The sequence below is a fragment of the Sinocyclocheilus anshuiensis genome, unplaced genomic scaffold (genome assembly GCF_001515605.1).
Source record: "Sinocyclocheilus anshuiensis isolate Anshui unplaced genomic scaffold, SAMN03320099.WGS_v1.1 scaffold1177, whole genome shotgun sequence".
Classification (NCBI taxonomy): Eukaryota; Metazoa; Chordata; class Actinopteri; order Cypriniformes; family Cyprinidae; genus Sinocyclocheilus; species Sinocyclocheilus anshuiensis.
In genome coordinates, this window is record NW_015554138.1 from 18,360 (window position 1) to 45,171 (window position 26,812).

The 26,812-nt window shown below is 34.6% G+C and overlaps 1 protein-coding gene across 1 annotated transcript in view; it reads right to left on the bottom strand.

The window, feature by feature from the left end:
• Positions 1-26,812, bottom strand: part of LOC107670426 (mitogen-activated protein kinase kinase kinase 3-like) — a 68,905-nt gene that overhangs the window by 13,170 nt on the left and 28,923 nt on the right. The window contains exons 4-11 of the mRNA XM_016463029.1: positions 23,104-23,219; positions 17,354-17,391; positions 13,293-13,392; positions 12,145-12,261; positions 11,548-11,662; positions 7,569-7,702; positions 6,218-6,291; positions 2,527-2,588 (exon numbers count right to left, since the gene is read on the bottom strand). Of these exons, the coding sequence (XP_016318515.1) occupies positions 2,527-2,588; positions 6,218-6,291; positions 7,569-7,702; positions 11,548-11,662; positions 12,145-12,261; positions 13,293-13,392; positions 17,354-17,391; positions 23,104-23,219 (756 nt within the window). The remainder of the gene's footprint in view (positions 1-2,526; positions 2,589-6,217; positions 6,292-7,568; positions 7,703-11,547; positions 11,663-12,144; positions 12,262-13,292; positions 13,393-17,353; positions 17,392-23,103; positions 23,220-26,812) is intronic.

A 26,812-nucleotide genomic window follows, 5' to 3' on the forward strand; every position in this document is an offset into this window, starting at 1 on the left:
ATAATATATAATAAGTACTAATTTAATAAGTACATTAATTTTTAAGCACTAATATAAAAAAATCTGCCCAGACAGAATGATTTATGTATTACATTATGTATTACAGTCGTTTTACCCCCATAAAATTACATGGAATCTGGCAAAAAAAATGTGTTTAATTGTCATGAAAAATTATTTTGCTAAATTATTTTGAGACATGCATTAAATATAAGCACTGTGATATGGTGTCATGCTAGAGGGTTTGTTTTGAGTAAATTCATTACAAGTAATAATAATACATTCTTTCTTTTAATATTTTATACTGTAAAAAAAAATGAATTGACAAAAAAGTTATTAACTGCCATGAAAATAATGTCAAAAAAAGCAATGTTCCTCCAATAATATAATGCAGGCATTGTGATTCACCCATTTGTCCTCTAAATAAAGAGACTGAAAAAAAGATTCGAACGTAAGAAAGAAAGTGAAGGACACAAAGAACAGGAGGGGAAAGAATGAGCAGGACAGAGTAAGTGGCTGTGCGTAAACACAAGCAGGCGACTTGCTTAAAACACGATTGCTTCATTCTGATGCCGCATGCAATTGAAAGCAGCTGTTGAGTGAGTTGACTGCCTCCCCATGTGCTGTTTGCAGCCCGTCTCCCAGGGACACCAGTGATTTGCTCTGTTTAGAAGCAGAGCGCAGAGAGGAGAAATCCTCAGTGTTGGGGATCTGAATGCATGTATGAGTGTGCTTGGCCTTCAATGGAAAGAAACGCATGTTGTCAATATCACAGAGCTCTTTTTATTCTCTAACAGACTGAGATATAAATGGTTTGTGCGTAAAAGGGAAAGTTTCTGTCAAAAGTGTTTTTGTGCATATATGTGTGACTGGCCTCCCTCTGTTGGGGAAGATTACTATCTCATTATCAGGCAGGCCTGCTCTATTTGATCACCGCTCAAGAGGAAAAACAACAGAGGGAGCGCTGGGCATGAGCGTGAGAGCTGGAGAGAGCGAGAGTGACAGAGCAAAGGAGAGACAGAGAATACTAACCAGGGAAGGACATGAGAGAAAATCTCCTTGTTTAACCACTCCAGTAACTTTCAATCTCTCAGCACAGCAGAAGAAAAGGAATGAAAGGGAAAAAGGAGAGAGAAAATCTCATTCACTCCCCATCGATACAGGTCTATAACTCTGTGAACTGCCTACGAAGACAGACTTTTTTAGACTGAAAAAAAAAAAAATTTTCTTAATCAATATTTTTGTCTTATTTTGAAGTATAAATATCTAAGTATCATTAAACCAAGATAAATGTAATGAAAACAAATATTTTAAATTGCAAATAATTGCAGCATAAATGCAAAATAATTTTTTTTAGAAACATTAAAAAATATATTATTCCAAACTTTTGACCAGTAGTGTGCAAGTATATATATGTTTTCATTATTACATTTTGCTCAATTTATGCTAAAAAAATTGCAAAAGAGATATATAATATAAAAAAATCTATTTCTAAATCAATATTTAGTCTTATTTTTAGTTTAAATATCTAAATGTCCTTAAAGCAAGATAAATGTAATGAAAACAAATATTTTACATTGTAATAATATTTTACAATATTACTACTATTTCCACTGTATTTTGATGAAATAAATGCAGCATAACTGCAAAATATATATTTTTTTAAACATTAAAAAAATATTATTCTAAACTTTTGACCAGTAGTGTGCATGCATATATATATACACATTTTTTTAAATTACATTTTGCTCAATTTATGCTCAAAATAAACTGCCAATGAGATATATAATATTAGTATTAAAAATAATACGATATAGTAAATAGAACTTTAAGACAGTCTTTAAAAACAACCTTATATTTAACGAAACTTTAATTCCGAAAAAATGTAATCCTTTGCAAAGACAAAAAAAAAAATCTACAAAAAATGGGATGGAGTAAATTGTTTTATAATTAAAAAATATAAATATATTCTATTTAATTAAAATGCTATTATAGCATTATAGCATTTTAATATACTATTTTCTATATTATTATTCTAATATTATTCTATTATTCTAATATTTTCTGTTCAATTAAAGGTATTTATAATAGTATACTTTTATAAATATCTTTAATTGTACAGAAAATATTAATAAAAATAAATCAAATTAAAATACAAATTTTGACTCAAATCTCCCATGCGCTTCAAAAACAAGGTCCTGTACAGGACACCAAAGCAGTCACTAATGAGGCTCCATTTCTGTTAGGATGCTCCCTTAGAAGACAGCTGCCTATCTAGGCAGTAACATCAAAGCAGCTCACTATGTTTGGGAACAGAGGTACAATCACAGCCACATTCAACAGGACTGCAAATGTAGAGTCTTGTTTTGACGTGACGCCCCATTAGCAACACAGAGTGACCACAGTCGACAGCTCAAAGGAAGCACCTTTGCCCGTCATAGAGAACCAGCTGTATAATGGAGCAGAGACCATGAATACAAGCCCACAGCTCTGATAGAAATCCATATTCATTGCTCATGTCAACCTCACCTTTGTATTCATAGTTGAGGTTCAGGTAATTGTTGTCCCGGTTGTTCTGGGAGAATGGCGGGCTGTGGAAACACAAGGAGAGAAGGAGGTTATTTTTGCTTGTTACTCCCCTGTGTGCGGTGGTGAGGTTGGGCCGCACCGTCTGCCTGGCCTACATTCCTGCACTGCACAGTCCCCGTCGTGCCAATGTGACTGCCTACCACCTGAGGATGGGGACCTGAGATTTTCTTTACCTGATATCTGACCCGACATACTAACGTCTGACCATTCATCAGGGTTTTGTAAACTTTTGAATAGCACAACGAAAGCGTTATGTGTCAGTGTGTGTGACTCCAAAAAGTATGTGGACATGTAGGCCACCATCTTTTCACTTTATAAGCAATTTAGCTTTTATGTAGAGATTACACTAGATTTTTAGTATGTGAGAATATTTCAGACCCAAGAACATATATAAGCAACAGCATAAAATGTCATGCTCCATGGCTTTGGTTTTGAATTAAAAAAAAAACACGTTATACTCTACACATTATACTTGGTGTCAGTAAGATTTTATTTTTTTTTTTACATTTACATTACATTTAGTCATTTAGCAGACTCTTTTTTCCAAAGCGACTCACAAATAAGGACAATATTATTATGCAAGTGTGTAATAATATGCATAGCCTAACGCAGTACATGTAGCAAGGCTTTTTTTTTTAGTGATATAATAAATAAAAATAAAAAAATAGATAGACTAGAAAAAGAATAGAGAAAGCTAGTGTTAGAGGCTTTTTTAAAAGAAGAGCAATGAGCAGCCTTGACGAGCTTAACAAGACTTCTTTTAAAAAACATTACTGACCCTTAACTTTTGAACAGCAGTATATGATAAACGATAAAAGCTTCAGAATGAATCTATATTTTCGCTCTCCCAAATTCTGACTTTTTTAAAAATGGCATTTCATTTGGTATTTAACTCAACTGCATTTGCATAGCATTAAAGTTCTCAGTGATGCCTCAGTTACGCAGAAAACAGATTCAGAAACAGATTAATCATATTTTCCAGGCAAACAAATGACTAAATCCAATCTGCCATCACTCGCTCAGATGTGGGTAGTTAGACAGCAAAGGTTATTTTTTGTTTAAATCAATGTGAGTTGTAGCTGGCATTGATTCACAAAACAAAGAAGCTCTAGCACTCGAGGATGATGTAAAAAATGACACTGATCTTGCCTCTGCCAATCAAGATGTGTGCTTAAAGTCAACATAAATCAGCAAATCGCAAACTTGTTTATTTGAATAATATGCATTTCAGTGTTAAAACGGGATAATCAACAAGACTGGAATGACAAGCAAGACTTGATTTGATCCTTTTAAAGGGGTGGAGTCTAATAAGAGGACTTGATGATGTCAGCACAATTATAAAGTCATTTAACACTAGAACCGCCACGGGGTAAATTTTACCCGTGGCTGTTTTTAAAACGTACATAAAAGATTTTTAATAAAACATTCAAGTCTCCCAGTCACTGACTTTTATGAAAATTGTGTGATTTACAATCCCCTGTTGTTAAAAACTGTTTAGATAAAACCAGATCAAAAAAGGGGGCATTTATACCTATAAGCGCCAGCGCGGGTCAAATTTACCCGCTATATAATGCCTGTATGTTCGCGCTGTCATTTTCGTGCCGCTTATGTTTTAACATAGTATGAATGAATGAATGAATGAGTTAATGTGCAGAGAGACATAAAGTGATTGTTATTGCCCCGACCCCGTTATCCCTGTCGGACGGTGACGTCAGTACGGAGCGAGGGGATCAGCGAGACCCCGGATAATGGGCACACACACACCCGTATGAGGGTAAAAATTTCCACGCACTTGTTTCCTGCCATTGTTCTGAGGGCTAAAAGCCAGATAAGGCTCGTGCAGGTAGCATGGCTTTCCTTTCTCTTTCCCTCTCTCTCTCACTTTCCTGTCTTTCTTTCTCACTCTTTTTTTCCCCCGTTTTTTGTTTCACACTGCATTATTGACCAACTCTTTTTATAACAATAGCACACAGGAAACAGAGAGCAGAATAGACTGGTGAGATCAACCCACTCTCTCTCCATCTTCCTCTCTTTCAGTCTCATTCGTTCTCTCTCTCTGAGCTGAGCAGAGGCGGCGAGCGATAGCACTGGAATTCAGGCGCCCTGATAAGTAAGCTGCCGCCATAGTGACATCAAGGGCTTCCTGGTTGGCCTCTGTGACGACCTGATTCCATTTCCTCTCTGGGCAGCTGGTACGTTTATCAGATATCCCTAAACGTAATTATTATAATATACACTTTAAAGGTAAAGTGAGTAATTGTTGAAACATTAAAAAAACATTCTTCCATCGTCCAAAAACATTCTTCCATTTAAATGCAGTGACAACTATAAATAAGGCATTTTTAGTTTGATTTCATCTAACAACAAGTAGTGACGATACTAAACGACATTTTAGTAATGTGACTGTATTTCTGCTGTTTTTAAAACAATGCCCAACAGCTAGTCAATCAGTGAGACTATTTTTGATATTACAGTGGCTAAATACTGGAAAAAAAAAAAAAAAAAATGAAATTTGGAAAAACCAACACTAAAAAAAATTAAATATGACTCCAATAAACTAAACTGAAATTAAAAAAAAGCCCAATAATTAATTTTTGTTTAGTATTAAAAACATTTCTAAAACATTTTTTTTTTTTTTTTACAAAATGTCATAACATTATTTCAATAATGGCACCAGAAAACACTAGAAATGTAAAACTAAATGTTTAAATGTTATCAGTTTACACACTAATTTTTGCAGCAAAATTATTTTAGTATAATTTATATACTATTATACTGTTTCTTTTCATATACTTTTATTTTCATGTCTTCAGTTTTCATTTACATTTTTTATTTCTATGTAGCTTTATAATTTTTTTTTTTTAGTCATTTTAGTATTTCAGCTTATTATATTTCAATTAGTTGCCAAGGCAACATTAATTTTTTTTTTTAATTTAGGTTTTTCATTTAATATTAGTCTTTTATTTTATTTCAACTTTATTTCAAAGAATGATTCAGATAATTTTATTAATAGTTTTAGTTATTATTTATTCAAAAACTTCAAAAAAGAGAAAACAGGAAAAGACAAATGAAATAAACATACAGTTCAACAAAATAAGTTGAAAATAAATACAAAATTAAATCTAAATTCAAAATAAAAAAAGTATAAAACCTGCCATCACTATAACTGTATGTTCAAAGACAGACATCATGGTTCTGACAGTTTGTGCATTGTTTTGAAGTTGTTTCAAGTTAATAAAAATTCAACTTTAAAAACATCCCATTTCTGTTTCAATCTGCTCCCTCTAACCCTCTAACTGTTTTTGAAACGTGCCATTGCAGTACTGCAAGTATTGCTGGCTCTTGTATAAAATATTGCTTGTGATGTGCCTCATTTATAAGTCACTTTGGATAAAAGCATCTGCTAAATGTAAATACCAGGCTTTCTTAAACTCCAATTAGTAGGCTGGTCTTTAAAAAAAATGTAGTCTTGTTCATTCCAATACACACACAAGTTCATAATATAGAGTATTAGGATTTTGCCGATACCGATAGCTAGGTTAGACCACACTGGCCGATACCGATTAATTAACCGATTGTTTTAAAATTGATACTGAACAAAAACTAAAATAGTGCGAGGTGTTTGGCCCACCTGTCCAGTGCTTGGTCCAGTGACTGACAGCTGCTAGAAAGTGACCCATTCGCACTCCCAAATGGCTCCATAATCTACAGACAAAAAATAAATGACAATTTTATTGCATTACATTTTTCATTATGGTTTGTGCATCTTAACCTGAAGACTGACGTAAGATTTTCCATGAACCAATGCCCAAAATATGTCCGAGCTTCCTTTTCCCCAGACTGTTATAAAGAGCACAGTTACACAGAACAGTGACATCTTGTACACTTTATACAAGTCAAAGTACAGGGCAAAAGAACATGAGAGACCTTAAAAAGTCATTATTGTTTATTTTCATTGGACTTTTCACACTTTGTTAACAATTATGAAATTAAATTATTATAATAAATTTGTTATATACCAGAAACACAAATCATCCACCAAATCCATCAGTTCTGGCGTACCTCAAGGTTCTGTCTTGGGCCCTCTTCGTTTCACTACTTATATGTAATCAATTGGAAATTAATCAAACGATATGCGTTTAACTTCCACTGTTATGCTGATGACATTCAGATTTATTTAAGCACACCTTCCACTTCAGTGTTTCCTCCCCCTACATTAACAGCTTGCATCAAGGAACTCAATCCTTGGCTGGAGGCAAATTACTTTAAATTTAACTGGTAAAACTGAGGTAATATTAATTAGCTCTAAATCTGCTGTATCTAAACTATCCAGTCAACTGATGCATCATGGTACTCTCGATAATGGCGGAAGATGGTCACTTGGAGAAGAATTGTTGAATAAATTCGATATTTTTGTTTTCTTTGCACACAAAAAGTATTCTCGTAGCTTTGTAAAATTACGGTTGGACCACTGATGTCACATGGACTTACATGTCCTTACTACATTTCTGGGTCTGAGAACATTTCAGTTGCATTGCTCTCTATGGAGGGTCAGAAAGCTCTCGGATTTCATCAAAAATATCTTAATTTATGAATAATTTTAGCTAAGTAAGAGAGATCATACAAAATGCATGTTATCTTTTATTTAGTATTGTCCTGAGTAAGATATTTGACATAAAATATGTTTACATTTAGTCCACAAGACAAAAAAATAGCTGAAAATATTTAAATAACCCCGTTCAAAAGTTTGTTGTTTGGTTTTTTGGGTAAACTAACCCAAACTAAAAACTAAACTTTAAGCTAATAATATTGCTACCAACACTCATAGTCCAGGGTTAAAAGCAGTGTATAAGTGTGAATCATTGCTTAAAGTGTTAAAAGTGTCTATTTAAAAAGATGTGGTATGTGTGAAAGCACATTGTGAAACGTCTTGATTTAACTTTAATCACAGCTGTAATCTACAGCTCCAAACCAAGGCTTACATTGGAGTCGAGCGTTTCTGGGATGAACTCTCCTTCACTGTGGATGCTGGTGTAGGACCCCTGCCGAGCGATCTGCTGTTGTTCTTCTGGTACGCTGCCCGGAGGGGGTGAGGTGCGGCCCATGTTCAGAGATCCTGCAGACAGACGGTGTGAGGTTAGCATGACACATCACGCAGTCTGATGCAAAAAAAAACGTTTTTTTTTACACCCAGGAGTGTAGTTCACATTTATAAATGTTAAATATACAATTTACATGAAGTCTATATAAGTTTATATAAAGTCTAAATATCCCTTATTATAAATATATATAACAATAAAGAAGATTTAAATAAATAATTGAAAAAAATCAAAAGTTTGGGGTCTGTAAGATTTTCTTTTTAAAGAAATTAAAACTTTTATTCAGCGAGGATGCATTAAACTGACCAAAAGTCCCAGTAAAGGCATGTATAATGTTAAGAAAGTTTTTTAATTCAAATATATTTATTTTTGTGAAATGGTCTTTTGTGCTATCATCTATGCAAAGTTGGTGCAATAAAGTAACATCATAGTTAACAATTACTTGTTTACATAGGATATGCAATGTATTTTATATTATTTAGGCACTTATAGGCTAATCAGAAAAGACAGTCTAAATACAAGCACAAATGTTGCTGTGCTAATCTGTTCTGCACTACTAACCTTCTTTTTTAAGACAAAGGCACCCACACACATTTATCCCCCTATGTGTGTGTGTGTGTGTGTGTGTGTGTGTCTCTATAAGAGTCATCGCCCTCATAGTCATCAGCTGTGTGTTGTTCTCTTCCTCAGGGTGGTGTGTGCACCTACAGTATCTGTCCTGCAGATTTAGCAAATATTCCAGGCTAGCTCAAAACTTATATAGCTCTGCTGTAATAGCCAATATACTAACAAGTTTAACAACTGAAAAATATAATGAATGCAAAAGATATAGCCTTATTATATATACAGTGGCATGCGAAAATTTGGGAACCCCTTGCAGAATCTGTGAAAATATGAATAATTTTAGCTAAGTAAGAGAGATCATACAAAATGCATGTTATCTTTTATTTAGTATTGTCCTGAGTAAGATATTTGACATAAAATATGTTTACATTTAGTCCACAAGACAAAAAAATAGCTGAAATTATTAAAAAAAAAACATTCAAAAGTTTGGGAACCCTTGGTTCTTAATACTGTGTGTGGTTATGTGGATGATCGATGACTGTTTTTTTGTTTTGTGATGGTTGTTCATGAGTCCCTTGTTTGTTCTGATGCGGCCCATGTTCAGAGATCCTGCAGACAGACGGTGTGAGGTTAGCATGACACATCACGCAGTCTGATGCAAAAAAAAACGTTTTTTTTTACACCCAGGAGTGTAGTTCACATTTATAAATGTTAAATATACAATTTACATGAAGTCTATATAAGTTTATATAAAGTCTAAATATCCCTTATTATAAATATATATAACAATAAAGAAGATTTAAATAAATAATTGAAAAAAATCAAAAGTTTGGGGTCTGTAAGATTTTCTTTTTAAAGAAATTAAAACTTTTATTCAGCGAGGATGCATTAAACTGACCAAAAGTCCCAGTAAAGGCATGTATAATGTTAAGAACGTTTATTAATGATTTTGAGATCCATCTTTTCACACTGAGGACAATTGAGGGACTCAAACACAACTATTAAAAAATGTTCAAACATTCACTGATGCTCCAGAAGGAAACATGATGCATTAAGAGCCGGGGGGTGAAAACTTTTTGAATTTGAAGATCAAGATAAATTGTACTTAATTTGTCTTCAGGGAAACATGCAAGTATTTTCTGTTGCTTCCGAAGGGCAGTACTAAATGGAAAAAAATGATATTTCAACAAAATAAGAAAAATGTGGACATCTTCATCCTGTTCAAGTAAGTTCATCCTGTTCAGCGGTTGGTAAGATTTTTTTAGTCTCTTATGCTCACCAAAGCAGTTATTTGATTAGAAATACAGCAAAAACAGGATACTGATGAATATTTTTATAATTTAAAAGAAATGTTTTCTATTTTAATCTCTTTAAAAATGCTATTTATTCTTGTGACGCAAAGCTGAATTTTTGAAAACATAATCTGCCAGAAATCATCCTAATATGCTAAATTTGGCTCTAAAGAAACATTTCTTCTTATTATTATCATTATTAATAAAAATATTTATTTTTATAAAAAATATTTTTGTGGAAATATTTATACATTTTATACATGTTTCTTTGATGAATAGAAAATTAAAAAGAATAGCATTTATTTGAAATAGATTTCTTTTTTTGTAATAATGTGAAAATCTTTACTGACACTGTTGGGAAATTGAGTATCATTCTCTTTGGGGGAAAAAAACCTTACTGACTCTTGAGACATATTTTGTAAAAGAAATTAATGATACTAACTATATTTATTGATATTAAAATTGCTAAAAAAAAAGAAATAAAAAAAAAAGAAGTAAATTAATTTATAATGTTACAAAAGATTTCGAATTCAATTCTGTTCTTCAAACAATCCTGAAAAAATATTTTAGGAAGTGACCTTTTTCCTCAATCTCTATGAATAAAACAGGCTGTTTTTGGTACTGTACCTTTAATACTTCTATACATAAGTGAATTATGTTAGATACAGAAAATGTGGGAGGTTATGTTAATGTTCTAAAGAATGTGATGTCATAACCATGACCATTTATGTATTTCAAAAAGCATCTAGTTTTTCATGACATGGCCTTTTTAAATGCTATTTTTATTAACCAACTGCATAACATCATACAAACCAACTGCAAAACATGCTATGTAGGCAGTGCACAAGTATTCTTTGACATTCAGCCAGCAAAAACCTACAACCTCCATCATTCAGTATGAAACGGGAAGTGAGCTATCTCCTCTCTCTCGTCTCATTCTCAGGTGTGAAAACAAAGCGATGGTGCCAAACACTGAAAAAAACGTGAGAGGGTGAGAAAGAGAGTGCGTCACAGAGCTCTCTATCTCTGAAAAATGCTTCACTCCATACACGCTCTATTTGGAGACAACACTAGTTCTTGTTTTGCATAAAATTCATGTTATGAACTTCACTTCTCAGTTTATTGGCTGCTGAATACTGTTAATTACCTGATCAGACCTACATCTAATTAATATTACCTTACGAAAAAAATGCCATGCTGCCAGATTTAAAACACTTATGTATGAAACTGAAGACAAACAAACATGTTTTGTGTCATTAATGTGTGTTTGTATGTTGACAGAGACATGACAAATGGGTGTGAATTCACACTCTTCCACTGCTGACAGAGCAAAAAGCTTTGAGAGATGCCTTTTCAAACACTACAAACTCATTCCACTAGTCTTTGACGCGCTCTACGATCTGAGACTGACAATGAAATTACTTTACAAAACGCAGCTCCTGACAGAGCCTGAATCAAACTCAAGATACACTTGATTGTCCTTACGCTGTCCTAAAAGCTACATCAGTCAAATATGACTTCTGTCATTAGTTTCCTGCATGAATTTTCATAAACATGCATTTCATAGACTGCATTTACATGCAGACTAATACTCCATTATTACAGTGAAATATAAAGACGTTTAAAAACGGTATCCGTATCGGTCTAGACTGCAAAAACAGTACCTAAAACCATAAGGAGGCACAAAAAACAAATGTAACGTCTCTGAGAAAGGATTCTACATGACTACCATGTAAACAAGCAACCGAATTGATATTCCAGAATGTGCATTCAAGTAAACCGTTTATTTGGTACATGCATTTCAAGCGAACTGATTCCAACTAGCCAAATATTATTTTCCAGGCTTTCTCTAACAGCCCTGACGTCACTCTGAGCTCTTTGATGCTATTCTCCAGGCCTGATGGAGAGAGTGCAAACAAAGCAAATGATAAAGCCATTATATACTGCCGTTTTGAGTGTTGTGTGTGTGTGTGTTAGGGGTGTGTGTGTGAGCCAGCGTGACGCACCTGTAGAGTGTTTGCGCACTCGTTCAGAGCCTTTGAGAACCGAGGCTTTGAGATCTCCCAGGGACTTGGATGACCTCATCTCGCTCTGCTTGTCTTGGCCGCTCACCTGAAGGAACTGTGGAGAGGTGGACATATATAACGAATTCTGCTAAAATTAAAAAATATATAGTTCGTTTTTCAATAAAAACATCTACGCAACCTTAAAACAGCATCAGAGGCAAAATTATGTAAGACATTAAGAGAGAATATATCCTTAATTAAGGTTTTTCTTTCATACAGAATATTTCCAAAAAATACATATTTAAAATATTTTTTCATATTTATTATAATAATACAATTAATAACTTATAAACAAAATGTATAACAAATATTATAAATTTTTTTTTTTTAATTAAATGTAACAAAATGTAGCATTCTTTATTTTACCTGAATAATACAAAGGTCTTAAGAGTAAAGGATGTGTAGTTGTAAACTTGTGGTCTGAGAACTAGTTCATGTACAGGTTAGGGTTTCCGTTTGGGTTTAGGTGTTGTTTTGGTTTTGGCTTTGGTTTGGGTTTAGTTTGGGTCGCTTTGCTTTGTTTTGGCTTGGACTCACTTGGTTGTTGGGAGGTGTTTTCAGAATCACTCTCAGTAGGTTGTTCATTCCAGAGCTGGAGCTCAATCCCTGAACTACTCGGTCCAAATCCTCCTGACACTTCAGAGCCACCAACATCTAACACCAGACATGTCATTAATAAAAAGCAGAGTTTAAAAACGAGACATAAATGAAATGCATAGATCCTTACTGCAAAGTATAAATGCTAAACGCAACTGAAGAGTAATTGATATGTAGTGTCAAAAGCTGATATACTGAGATAAAGGTCAGGGGGCAAGTATAAAATTGATATAAAGTGGGGTGCAAAAGTATGAAACCTGTACCCATTTTGCATTCTTTTATAATTTAATCATTTTCATTACATTACCATTCAAAGGTTTGGGGTCGGTAGGATTTATTAATGTTTCAAAGTCTCTTCTGTTCACCAAGTCTGCATTTTTTTCATAAAAATATAGTAAAAATGGTAACATTGTGAAGTATTATTACAATCTGAAACATTTGTTTTCTATTTCAATTTTTAAAAATGTCTTTTAGTTTCAGTTTTCAGCATCACATGATTTTTTTAGAAATTATTCTAATATGCCGAGTTGGTTCTCAAGAAATATTTCTCATTGTAAATGTTGAAAACTGTTGTGCTGCTTAGTATTTTTGTGAAAGCATTGATGCAGTTTTTCTGAATTCTTTGATGACAACATATGTTTGAAATAGAAATCTTTTGTAACATCATTAATGTTCTTACTGACACTTTGATCAATTTAATGCATCCAAGCTGAAAAAAGAATTTACTTCTTAAATTAATACTAAATAAACAATTATTTATAAATTACTAAATAAAATAATCTTACTGACCCCAAACTTTTGAACAGTAGTGTATATAAAACAAATAATACATCCCATTTTTGCTTTAATGACAGCATGTCAATAATTACTTATTTACAACTTTTTACCTGCATTATTCACTGAGAAATCAGTGAATTTGGGAAGTGAAACAAACTACCCTTTTTGTTAACAAACTCAACAGGCACAATTATTGGCTGATGCAGGTAATACCAAAATGACCGAATATGGGCTGATTAATTGTTCTGGCTCACATCTATTGACCTATCACTACGAAAAAATATAATAAGCTACTAGGATCAATACACCACCTCTTTATCATTGTAGTATAGGTCCATTTGCTGACCGAAGGCCTCTGTCACCTTCTGAAGCAGATCCTTGAACTTCAGCGGCCTTTGGAACGGAATGATTCTAAAGCAAGAGAAGAAAAAGTCTGGTCAAACCAAAACAACTTTAAGGCACCTGCAAATTTAAAGTACAACAGACATTCCTTTCTTTTAGTTACACTGTCCATACGTAAGCAGTATGTAAACATGGTACTTTGTACGTGCATGATGGCACCCTTCCAATCATGGGGCACATCCTGACATTTGGGGTCGTTGCCATAGCAACAGAGGTGATGAAAGACAGGTCAGTTGAACATGAGTGGAATGCGATCTGACGTTGCAGAATTATTAATCAGCATACGGAAAGGCGTCACCGCTGATGTGTGCGATTCAATACTTCTACAGCCATTTATGGTGTATTCATGCATGGGACAGACCATAAATGGTGTGTCTCTGCTTATTTAACGTGCGTGACTATGTTTAGAGTGTGCGTCAACATGTGGGGCGAGAGAAAAAGGAACTGAGAGTGTAAATTGGTTTGTGTGCATGCTTGATTATAATGCAAGGCAAGCATGATGAGTTTGAATGTGCATGAGTGTGTGTTTGGCCTAATCAAGCGGAGTGGACCACTGTTTCAACACCGAGGCCCACATCACAACACACAGAAAGGCAGATGGAGCGCTTCCTGAGAGGAAAGAGGAAAAAAAGTGGAGCAGCGCTGGAAGTAGCAGGAAGCATGTTTTCCCCTCCTCCTCCAAAGTTTAGCACACCAGCCAAATTTTGCCAGACACACACAGCAATTCATATCTATTACTTTTGATGAAGCATTATCATGTGACTTTTTTGTATCAAAGTTCACAAGAATAGAAAGAAGAGCATTTATTTGATATATAAATCTTTTTTGACAGCGGTACTATGACTTTTGACCAATTCAATGCATCTTTGCTGTGTAAAAATATAAATTTTGGTAACGCTTCACTATAAGGTCCCATAAGTTAATGCATTAACTAACACTAATGAACAATGAGCTCTACATGTGTTACAGTATTTATTAATATTTGTTAATTTTAGTTAATAAAAATGCAACTGTTCGATGTTAGTAAATAATAGCAACAGATAAAACCTTTGATTTTAATAATAAACAACACTTCATATCAACTACTTTTGAGGAACTGTTATCTTTAACAAACGAATTTTGACTTTAGCAATTAGTGGTTTTTGTATCTCCAACTTAATGACAGCTGATTGGTTCTCATCTAAAGACGTTTATGGGAAACAACGACAACTAGGGACATCTGTCATGGGTGAAATCAAGCTTTTTATGCTGATCTGAGATCAGCTGGATGCTGTTTAGTTGTCAGATCTTCTGATGAAGCTGCTTGTTGGGTTTTGAGCGATGGCTCTGTTTACACTGGCTGATCAGTGAGATAGTGATGGAAGAAAATCATAGCGGAAGACTGGAGAAATGGAGGATGTAGAGTACGAGATGATTTTCCTTCCTCGGCGTGCACAGATAAGCGCCTCGGTTTGGCCACATCTCTCCGCGCTTGGCATGGCATGCGGTGCTCTCCTCCTTCCTGTCTCGGTGTTGCAGTCGCTGCCAGAGGAAGACGGTTTTGAGTGTGTCCAACTAGGCTGGTCTGTTAACTAATGCCTGTTCTGATGAGGTTTTTATTACTGTGGGCGCAAGTGTGTTGATTTATAATGTGTGCTGTGAGTTATACGCATACAAGTTTAATGCCAGTTACATTTTACGACTTTCTGATGTAACGCAATGAAAACAACTTTAATGGCACTAGCGAAAAAACAGTGATATTACTATGTTGTTGTGGAAATAGATTGAATAGACTTTGCCGTTTGTTAAAAAGTTTGGTGTGGTAAAAACAATAACATTGTAGTTTTGTATTGTAGATAGTATTGCACCTTAAAGTAGTCATTTGTTTTATCTTAATATATTTTAAAATGTAATTTATTCCTGTGATGCAAAGCTGAATTTTCACTAGCCATTACTCCAGTCTTCAAAGTCACATGATCCTTCAGAAATCATTATAATATGCTGATTTGCTGCTCAAGAAACATTTCTTAATATCATCAATGTTGAAAACAATCGTGTTGCTTAATATTTTTGTGGAAACTGATTTTTTTCAGTCTTTTTGATGAATATGAATTTAAAAAGAAAATAATTTATTTGACTTTTGGGCAATTGAATGCATCCTTCTTAAATAAAACTATTAATTAAAAAAAAAATTTTTGAACATAGCAGACTTTCTTATTAAACACCATTTTTAAGCTGCATGTATATAAACCAGTGCACAATGCAATTTGCACAGTGGGAAAAAAAAAACTGTTGTGCATATTCATGAGAGTGGATGGAAGTCCCACCATCTGGCCAGGCTGGTTTATTAAGATTCACTGATATCATTGTTTACTCAAACAATAATATACAGGCAGATTTTAATACTAATTTGTCCCTCATTTTAATTTTTGCTCTTAGTGAAGAAAAACGGTGCAGGAGAGAAGGGATATATACAGAGCCCTGGCCAGTTAAGGAAATGCCAAGATGTTAAGCTTCCTTAAAAAACAAAGTCCATTTAAGGCAAGTCAGGAGGGCCATGCTGGGGATTTACGGAAAACTTGAGAGAAAAAAATTAACATTTTAACAATAACAAATAAAAAAAATTGCTTTGAATACAAGAGCAACCAGAATGTACTTGCAAGCATTTAGCTCTTCTTGCAAGTCTGGAATGATATTTATTGTGAAAAATGCAATACAAATAAATTTGTATTGAATAGAAAATGTTTTAATAATACAGGTGCATCTCAATAAATTAGAATGTCGTGGAAAAGTTCATTTATTTCAGTAATTCAACTCAAATTGTGAAACTCGTGTATTAAATAAATTCAGTGCACACAGACTGAAGTAGTTTAAGTCTTTGGTTCTTTTAATTGTGATGATTTTGGCTCACATTTAACAACTTTTCCACAACATTCTAATTTATTGAGATGCACCTGTATTCTAACAATAGGTGGACAAACAAAAGTCAAACGTTTTATTTTGGAATATGTTTTTATGAGTATGAATGGGTCTGTAGACATGAAAATATGTAAATATGTATGCCTTTATATTTAATATATCTGGGAGTCTATATCTAATATCTAATATATCTAATTTTATTTCTAGAGCAAAACGATGTGACATGAAGGAGAATGGCTATTCTGATTGAAGGTGGGATGTCGTTTTCTATAGCCACCCAATTACTTCCATTAATTTATCCACTAGTGGTCCATCACCTCTTCCTCATACATCTCTGCTTAAAGCCGAAGCAGAACAAAAGAGAGTTAAACACAAAGATTTTGTGCCACAGCAGCCAAGCAGAGCTACGAAAGCAGCACACCCAGCTGCCTGTCACCTCAAATGCTGCGCCAACTTCCTGTGACATAACCCACCGAGGCATTTCACACAGACGGCGGACCTCTGGGAATCTTTAAGAGCAAAGTGTGACGCAACAGGGCTTCGTGGTACTGACTGACAATAACGTGAATTCACTTTCTTCCTGTAAACAAAGTTTCGTCAATGTCATACATTATTCCTATGCAGAAACACTGGCTTGATATGAGGGAAAATACCGGAGTACAAGTTTGCTGAAAAAACATATGGATATACTTTGCAAAGACTCACGTGTTGGCATTTGGCAGTCTTGAGATGGGAAAAATGACATGTTCTGTGTGTGGGAGTATGGATGACCTACAGGACATTGAAAATTAATATTGGGTGTGCCATTGAGCTCAAACACTTGGCTTAACCTCCTCTTTCCTCTGTCTCCGTCTGCCAAACTTTACCAAAGTGTGTGTGAAATGCCACGTCTAAATATCAAAATATTTTTAAAGGACCATTCCGGTTCTTTTGGGCAGCTTGGCATATTTTCCGTTCTCCCCCGTGCCGAGAGATCTTAGAAATGGCGTAACGAGAGCCAGGATAAGACGAGAGGAATGAGATCAGGGACAGGACAGAGAGCTGCAGAAATAATGAGAACGTTCCAACTCACCGTTTCTCTCGCTCATGCTCCAGCTTCACCCTTAAATCCTGAGAGAATAAAACAACAAAATGAAATGAATTCATTCGGCGGATCAAATACACAAATGACTTCTGATAATCTGTTCTTCTGTGCAAACTATAAGTAAAATCAGTACTGTAAACAAACAAGAAAATAGCAATCAGAAACATCACAGGACACGTGTAGTATATTCATTAAAAAATAGATGTTGGAAAGTACATATGTATATATAATGGAGAAAAACATTTACTTGCCAAGTGGTTGGTAACTTTATAACAAACTGCAACTACTTCTGGTAAGAATTCTAGACATGTCGTTACTATGTGATAGTTTTTCATGGATGTTTAAAGTTTTTTTCTTCTTCAGTATTTATATTCTTTGTATTAAACCACTAAAACATTAACATAAAGAATAAATTAATTTAAAATATTCAGTGCTGTCAAACGATTAATCGTGATTAATCGCATCCAAAATAAAAGTTTTTGTTTACACAATATATATATATACTGTATAGATATGGTGGCCGATATATCGTGCATCCCTAATATATATAAACATAACATTTTTCTTAAATATACACATTATATACACATATTGTATTTATATATATACATAATAAACATACACAGTACACACTCATATTATGTAAACAAAATCTTTTATTTTGGATGCAATTAATCGCGATTAATCGTTTGACACTAAAAATATTATATTGTATTTTTTATTAGAAATAATGCAATAAACATTTGTATTAAAAATACAAAATACATTTGTATTCATTTTGTACCACCAAATTGAAAATATAAAGAAATGTTAAAAAATACGGTATATTATATATTATTTCAATAATTTTTTTTAAATTGTAATAATTTTTTATAAAAATTATGCAAATATACTTGTATCAAACAAAACCAAAACGACAATATGAAGAACTAATTCATATTAAAATTATTTAATGATTTTTCTTTTATGCCAAAAATCTTAAGGATATTAAGTAAAGATCATGTTCCATGAAGATATTTTGTAAATTTCCTACCATAAATATATCAAAACTTAATTTTCGATTAGTAATATGCATTGCTAAGGACTTCATTTGGACAAGGCGATTTTCTCAATACTTTGATTTATTTTATTTTTTTTGCACCCTCACATTCCAGATTTTCAAATAGTTGTATTTTGGCCAAATATTGTCTGATCCAAACCATACATCAATGGAAAGCTGATTTATTTTGCTTTCAGAAGATGTATAAATCTCAATTTCCAAAAAATTGTCCCTTATGACTGGTTTTGTCATCCAAGGTCACATATGTATGTTCTTGTTTGTTATATCATTTAGAAAATACCACAAACCAGCCATACATTAAATGTCTTCTCACATTCAGTCTTGGTCTACTAACCTCAAATGCATGTCTGAATCTGCACTTAGTTTGCATTCATAAACCACCACTAAATACATATTAAATAGTATGTTTCTGTGTCCTGAGGTACTCTTTTATGTATTAAAAATGCACTTGCATTGCTTTCTTCCTGTCTGTCTGTCATCAGTGCTTCACACAGTTGAGTTTATCCAGTCCTACAACTGCAGTTCTCCAGATCTGAAAGCATGTGTGGCATGTACATAATAACAGGATGAGGCTTCTCCTCTCAAGTGGGTGGTCACGGTGAAACCTTATATTTTTGTAAACCTTGCAATTATCAAATATTTTTTGCAATGAGTTTATACCTGAGGCAGAGATACTGAAAGGCTTATAGACTTGGGTAACACTTTACTTACAGCTTATATTAAATTTATTTATATATAATGCATTATAATGGGCTATTAAAGGGTATAATGCATTATAATTATTCATTATGTGCATTGTAATACATTACATCATGACATGTCGTAAATAATTATAACCAAATTTAAAATGCATAGTGTAACAATGAATTGATAACTGCAATAATGTATTAATTGTGGTTACAATTATTCATGAAATTGTACAATGGTGCGTTACAAGGCATAATTAATGCATTAAAGGCACAATATGAAAGATTTTTTTTTATTAAAATATCCAAAAACCACTAGAACAGTGTTATATATTTTGCTGACTTGTGTACTTACATTATCCCAAATGTTTCGAAGAATGTTTAAATCCAGAGAAATAAGCAATTTTAACTAGTGACACGGACCGTTTCCATAGTGTCATTGTGTCGACTGCCAATGACCTCATAACCCCTATTTATAACAGAACTTTCAAATGTATCTAGTATGATAAAACAGCGCTGCTTTTTTTCCCCACATACGCACGACCGGAAGGAGCGGAAGTGGTCGACTGTGGCATAATAAAAGCTCCGCTGCTTTCGAGCCGTGTGTCACGCTCGTTCAGCGGCCTCGTTTCGCTTTGACGGCTTTCAGCCTCACCCTGCTTCATTCTACTACGTTAATAAATCATTAGCTCATCCATGAACATGATTTCTGCCCGAGTCCCATCGGATTGCATCGGCTGTGGGGATGAAGACGACAACTCCCATGATTCCACACTCAGTCACGGTGTCATCAAACTACGTCTTTGTCTATTTGTTTATTTTGAATACATGCCCTCTAGCGGCGAAAATTACATATTGTGCCTTTAAAACTCCTTTTACAATTCATTATATATAAGATAAATAATATAAAAGTTTAAGTGCAACCTACATTATAATTATTTGAAAATCTGTTAATGAATTAAAATAAAGAAATCCTTGACATCAAAAACATATTTTATACTTCTCAAAATTATTTGTTTGTTAAAAAGTCAATCAAAGACAGTTAGAGATAGGCAGAGAGGGAAATTTACTGAGAATTTAAGTGTCAAAATTCTAGGTCAGCGGTCGCATAAAAAAAATGTCATTTGCTGGGAAAAAAAAACATTTACATATTATTCAAAATGCTTTCCATAATACCTGGTCTACTGCATTTCCTTTAGGACTTATAAGCAGGGGTGCACATACGTTTTTCAGCGTGGTTCTCATAAGAGTACCTGGAGATTTGGTTTGGTCCTCACACTGCACATAGGACGTATGCCCATTAAATACAACTATAAAAAAATGTATTCATCGTAGTGATAATATTGTTGCACTTTTATAAAATAATAAACTACATAATAAAGTGTGATAATACTATTATATTTTAAAATAAAAAGGGATTATTAAATACAAATGCAATTATTTTATAGTAAACTAATAAAATGCTAATATTTATGTCTTTTTTTAAAGATGAATTTTCATCATTTTCAAACGTAAAATCAGCAGGCTTTTATTTTGGCAGGTTGCCGCCAAGTAAGTATATGCGCTTCCGGGTTTAGCGCTGCCGACTGAAGCGCATCAGTGAATGAAATGTCAGTTTTGCATTGTGCTTTGAAAACGGCAGCGGGTAGCCTAGATTTATTTATCTATTCAGTTTGAATAGAAATCTTATACAGTATTACAGTTTGTCGATCTAAAATGGGTGCATTAACAGCTGTCAACCATGTCGGTACACAAATGCGCTGTCAGAACATATTTACACAGCGCATTTTTTATTTTGGTCACGCATGCGCACCTGCGTACCACTTATGTGCACCCCTGCTTATAAGAACATTCGACACGGTAAGATTGCAAAAGGCTGCTAAAGATGATTTTAAAAACTTTTAGAGCATCCCAACAAAAACTAAAACTAAACTAAAAATAAAACGAGAGATTCCCTGTGTCGTCTATTGGGAATAATTCTCTGGCTACTGTACATTCATTCTTCTTTTTCACATTGCCAGAGAATAATTCAAATGAAAAATGCTTGGTAAAACTGAAAGAGCTCTTGCAAAGTTTTTTGCCATATCAATGTCACATTAAAGTAGCAAGCATTACAATATTTTACTGACAGATACAAATACAGTATGATGGAAAACCACCCAAGTGCCGGATAATGATTTGTAGCGGTTACGCATGAGGTTGTATTGGTGCTGCTGCTTTGTGTCTTTTTTTCCTTTTTGATGTTGTTCTCTTTCCCGTCATTCGTCTCTCCTGTCCTGTTTCTCGCAGGTTGCCCCGCCTCAATTGGACGTGCCACCAGCGTGCGTGGTGATAGGTGGCGAGGAGCACCGGCATCTTTTAAAAGAAAAATGATGAGCAACACCCGGGTGGGGCGTGAGAGAGCAGAATCTGTGTTGTTCATTTTGTTGGATGTTGTTGAGACGGTGTTATCGTACCTTGATTGTAAGATTAGTGAATGTCTGTGCGAACCATTGAAATTGCTTACTGTTCTCTCCCTCACGTTCTTTTTTTTTCTCCCCTTTCCTTCATTGAGTGTTTACTGACCCCTTATGTGATCTGATAAGTTTGGCTTATGAACGCTGTAAGGGCTAGGTGCCATTTATTTTGGACGTTTTTCTCCTGTTTTTGGATTAGTTAAGGAGTAAGGGAAGTGTTTGTATTTCCTTTCATTTTTGTTTCATTAGGACATTTAGTTTTGGGTTAAGGTAGTTTTGTTTGTTTATTATTTTGGCCTGGCCTAGCCCTGAAGTTTTTTTCGCGTTCTTGCTCTTTGTGTGAACCGCTTACGAAACAGATTGTTTTTCCTTGTCCTCACAATAAAAGAAAATAACCCGGAAAGGTTTTCTTAAAAGTACCTGTGGGCTCTTTTTTAATGTTTCGCCCCTGAACCCTAGACCCGGGGATGTAACATAGCACAAATTCTACTCTAACTTGTTTGTCATTGGAAAATAAAACTGCCCCCGGTCTCCCCTACTGTTCTGAAATCAGCACCGCTCTGAATTTCGAACTTCAAAGTTTGGTTGAAGCATTAACTGCACCGTCTCCCCTGAGACGACACAGTGCCTTCCACCGCTGAAGATAATGAACAGTCTGAATACTGTTTACACCGATACTATTGACATTGTGACGTCATCTCCATTATGAATGCAGCAAGAGGCCGGAATAAGAAGTAATCTGCAAGTTTATGCGCTTCACGTGCGTCTTCATTATGCATGTGTTTTAACCTGTCAAGACTCCCAGTGAGTTGCTAGGTTTTTTTTGTGGGGGGGGGGTTGTTGTTGTGTTACTATAATGACGTTTGGTTAAGTTGAGAAAGTTGCTTCTGGCATTTTGTGTATGAGCGAAAAAATGAGAGGTGAAAGTGTGAGAAAAAGAAACCAAGAACGAGTTAGACGGAAACAAAAAGAGTGTGTGTGTGTGTGTGTGTGTGTGTGTGTGCGTGTACAGAGTGCATGCCAGCTGTTTATCTTGAGGTCTGACTGGTGTCCGGTACAAGGACACTGGTGCTTTATGCTGTACAGTACATAGGGAGCGGATGTTAAATGTTAAATATATATATATGTATGTGTGTGTGTGTGTGTGTGTGTGTGTGTGTATATGTATTTTTTTTAGTTTTAATTGTAGTTTACAAAAATAATCTCTTTTATAATATTATTATAGCAATAGATTGTTTATTAATTTATTTAGCTTTGCAGTTCAATAATATATAATATATATAAATGGATGAATGAATGGACATTTTTCAGCTGTTTTGTTGAGTGTCTTGCACTGTTGCATTTCTAAGAAAGTTAAGTGAACATTAATTCCAGTTTTAGAAACTGCATTTTGTCCTTTGTTCCACCAAATTATTAAGGATACTTAAAGACTGATTAGTCAATGAATCATTCAGACAACCTTCTGAATACTTGCTTTTGAAAACACCGCCTTGCACATGCCTAGCTGCTGCTGAGTGGTGCACTGTGGGTAATTACCTGTCTGTAGGACGGGGTTCTGCTCTTGGGCTTGTTGCTGTTGTTACTCTTGAGCTGGCAACAGAAGCGTAAAGCTGCCAGGTCCTTCATTATGGAGGTGAGCGCCTCTTCATCATCTGGAAGGAACAAAGACAAGTTTATGCTAGGGTTTTCTGGGTGTTTTTTTGCACATTGCTATGCAGTTGCTAAGGTGTCTTTCACGTATTTTTAGCTGGTTCAACAGTGCTCTAGTTGTTTGTTCACTGGTCCATGTCAACACAGTCCACCCTCAAGCTAAATGGTATTGTGGTCTCTAGACTCGGGTTCCTCCTTAAAGGGATAGTTCACCCAAAAATGAAAATTCTGTCATTAGTTACTCACCCTCACGTCGATCCAAACCCTTAAGAACTTCGTTCATCTTCAGAACAAAAGCTAAGATATTTTTGATGAAATCTGAGAGCTTTCTGACCCTCCATAGAGAGCAACGCAACTGACACAATCAAGGCCCAGAAAGGTAGTAAGGACACCGCTAAAATAGTCCATGTTACATCAGTGGTTCAACCTTAATTTTATGAAGTTACGAAAACATCGAAGTTACTTTTTTGTGCGCAATAAAAACAAAAATAACGACTTTATTAAACAATTTCTTCTTTTCCGTATCAGTCTTTGATGTGTGTTCATGACGCATGCGTGTGTATTTTGATTTCATCAAAAATATCTTAATTTGTGTTCCGAAGATGAACGAAGTTCTTACAGGTTTGGAATGACATGAGGGTGAGTAATTAATGACAGAATTTTCATTTTTGGGTGAACTATCCCTTTAAATGTACTGCAAGTCTAAGATTTTTTTTAACAAAAGTATGAACAAAAATATTGATTCTTGCCTTAAAAAAACAGCACTAAAATATGATTTAAATAGACTGTTGCTTGATAAGATTCACTTACAATTCAGAAAATCTACTTAACACCATGTTCACGAGTTCTAGGAAAGTTGAATTTCTCTCACTTGGCTCTATTTTAGAGCCAAGTGCAAATAAGGTGTCTTTCACACACTCATCTCAAGCAGTTCTTGAGTTTTGAACGACTATAATAGAAAGGCCCTGTTTGGATCATATTCTCATTCATATTTGTCATTTCATTTGAATACCAAGATGTCATTCAAAACAGCAGAACGGCACTCGATGTTCACGCAGTGTGTAGCACACAAACTGACCCACTGTTTCCTTTTGAGATTCTATCGGGGGTTTTCCATCACTGCAGACACAGACACACCCCTGACATATTTCCATAATAGTGCAGAAGTGCTCCTCTTTCTGTAGTGCGGCCAATGATGTAAACCAACAGGCCACAGAGAGAGAGCGAGCACACAGGGACAGACACGTGGCCAGACACAAGAGATCACTTTATATTAGCACTAAAAGTTTGGTCCCATTGGTGGGCTTGTTCTGCTCCGATGCATTAAACTCTCCGCATGACAAGCGCAGCGTTAGTGTGAGAGAGAATTTTAATAATGCAACAAACACTAAACAAGATTACAGCAAGTCTGAGCTTCAAAGAGCCACTCAACTGAAAAATCAACCAAGAAATTTGGAAAACAAAGAGGTTTTGTTTTAACATGCCCTTTGCATAGCGAAAGCTAACAGGCTTTCTTTTTTACCCCAACAATTAACGGGAAACTTTTATTACAGTACGTCGGATAAAAGCCTCAATGCTTTATCAGAAGGACACGAGAAGGTTTCTGCAAAGAACGTATTGAAGCAGCTCATGTGTGTCTTGAATTCATAACGGGATCACATGAAGAACGACTGCGGCAAGAAAAACACAAGAATATGAACACCAGAGGCAGCCTGTGAAACATTAAAATAGTCCACAAACTTAGCCATCATCGAAAGGGAAATGCTGGGGAGCAATCATGCAAATGAGCGTATCAGACATTAGCATATCAAGGGGCCCTAATGGGGCCAATTAAGCGTGTCTTGTAATTACAGTCTGAGTGGAAGGTCAATCACCTCTGCTATCATGGGGAGGAGATAGTGGGAAAGAGAAAAGAGCTCTTGTTAATCTCAGGTGCCTATGTGCCAAATTATTTGCTCTATTTATGAAGCCTTTTAAATTTGGTAAGTCTGTTTGCATTTATCCTACACTATGTGACGAGTAAATGCTGAATGTGCTATTTCTTTGAATTAGTCTTTACCTACACAGGCCCATTCATACCATGAACTATAACTATATTAGTGTCCGCACCAATGCATTATAGGTCTGTCCCTTTGAATGCTCAAACTCTTTAAAGCAGGATGGATTCTGATTGGCTGGAAAAAAGCATCCTGGAAGTGATTCCAACAACATTGTTCCCCTGTATTATTAACATTATTGTGGACTCTGCTATTTTTTTATCTTTTGTATTTAAAATGATTCTTAAAACTATATATTTGCAGTTATCGTTCTTGGCATAAACAGGCCTTAACTCAACAGACATCATGTCATTCTTAATCATAGTAACTGATCTTTATTAAAAAGGTAAGGAAGAGTGCCAGGACTGGTGGTGCATTTACAAAACATGCAGATCTGCTTTTACAACCACTATGATTAACAAATCATAAAAAATTAGCTAGTCTCAACTTAAAGGGATCGTTCACCTTCAGTTGATGGTCCTCATTGACTTGCATATATTTTTTTTCTTTTACATACTATGGAAGTCAATGGGGACCAGCAACTGAAGGTGAACTATCACTTTAAAGGTTGTATTTGCAGCCCATTTTACTGCCATAATGTGACATTTAAACAGGATATGTGATGAGAAAAAAAATAGAGTTCATATATTTTTAAATGTGGGTGTTTTATACCATACTGCAGTCAGACTGAATGTGAGTTTGTTTTGCATCCAAAAAAGGAAATTCTGTCATCATATACTCACCCTCAAGTTGTTCCAAACCTATATGAGCTTCGTTCTTCTACTGAACACAAAAGATGATATTTTGAAAAATATATAAATATATATTATATATATATAATATATATATTATATATATATAAAAAATATATAACTGAACAGTTTTTAATCCCCACTGACTTCCATACTATTTTTTCCATTTCTTCAAAATATCTTGTTTTATATTCAAGCAGAAGAAAGAAGCTCATACAGGTTTGGAACAACACGAGGGTGAGTAAATTATGACAAGTTTAATTTTTGGGTGAACTATCCATTTATACCAATGACTATTAGAGCCCGACCGATATGGGTTTTTTTGGGGGCCGATACCGATACCGATATTAGGGATTAACTTTAAAGGTTGTATTTGCAGCCCATTTTACTGCCATAATGTGACATTTAAACAGGATATGTGATGAGAAAAAAAATAGAGTTCATATATTTTTAAATGTGGGTGTTTTATACCATACTGCAGTCAGACTGAATGTGAGTTTGTTTTGCATCCAAAAAAGGAAATTCTGTCATCATATACTCACCCTCAAGTTGTTCCAAACCTATATGAGCTTCGTTCTTCTACTGAACACAAAAGATGATATTTTGAAAAATATATAAATATATATTATATATATATAATATATATATTATATATATATAAAAAATATATAACTGAACAGTTTCCGATATTTGGGAGTAGAAAAGGGCCGATATTCTTTTGTGTATATTATAGTACAGTGTGTCCAAACTTTTGACTGGTACTATATATAGAATACAGTATATACATAAACAGAATATATATACATA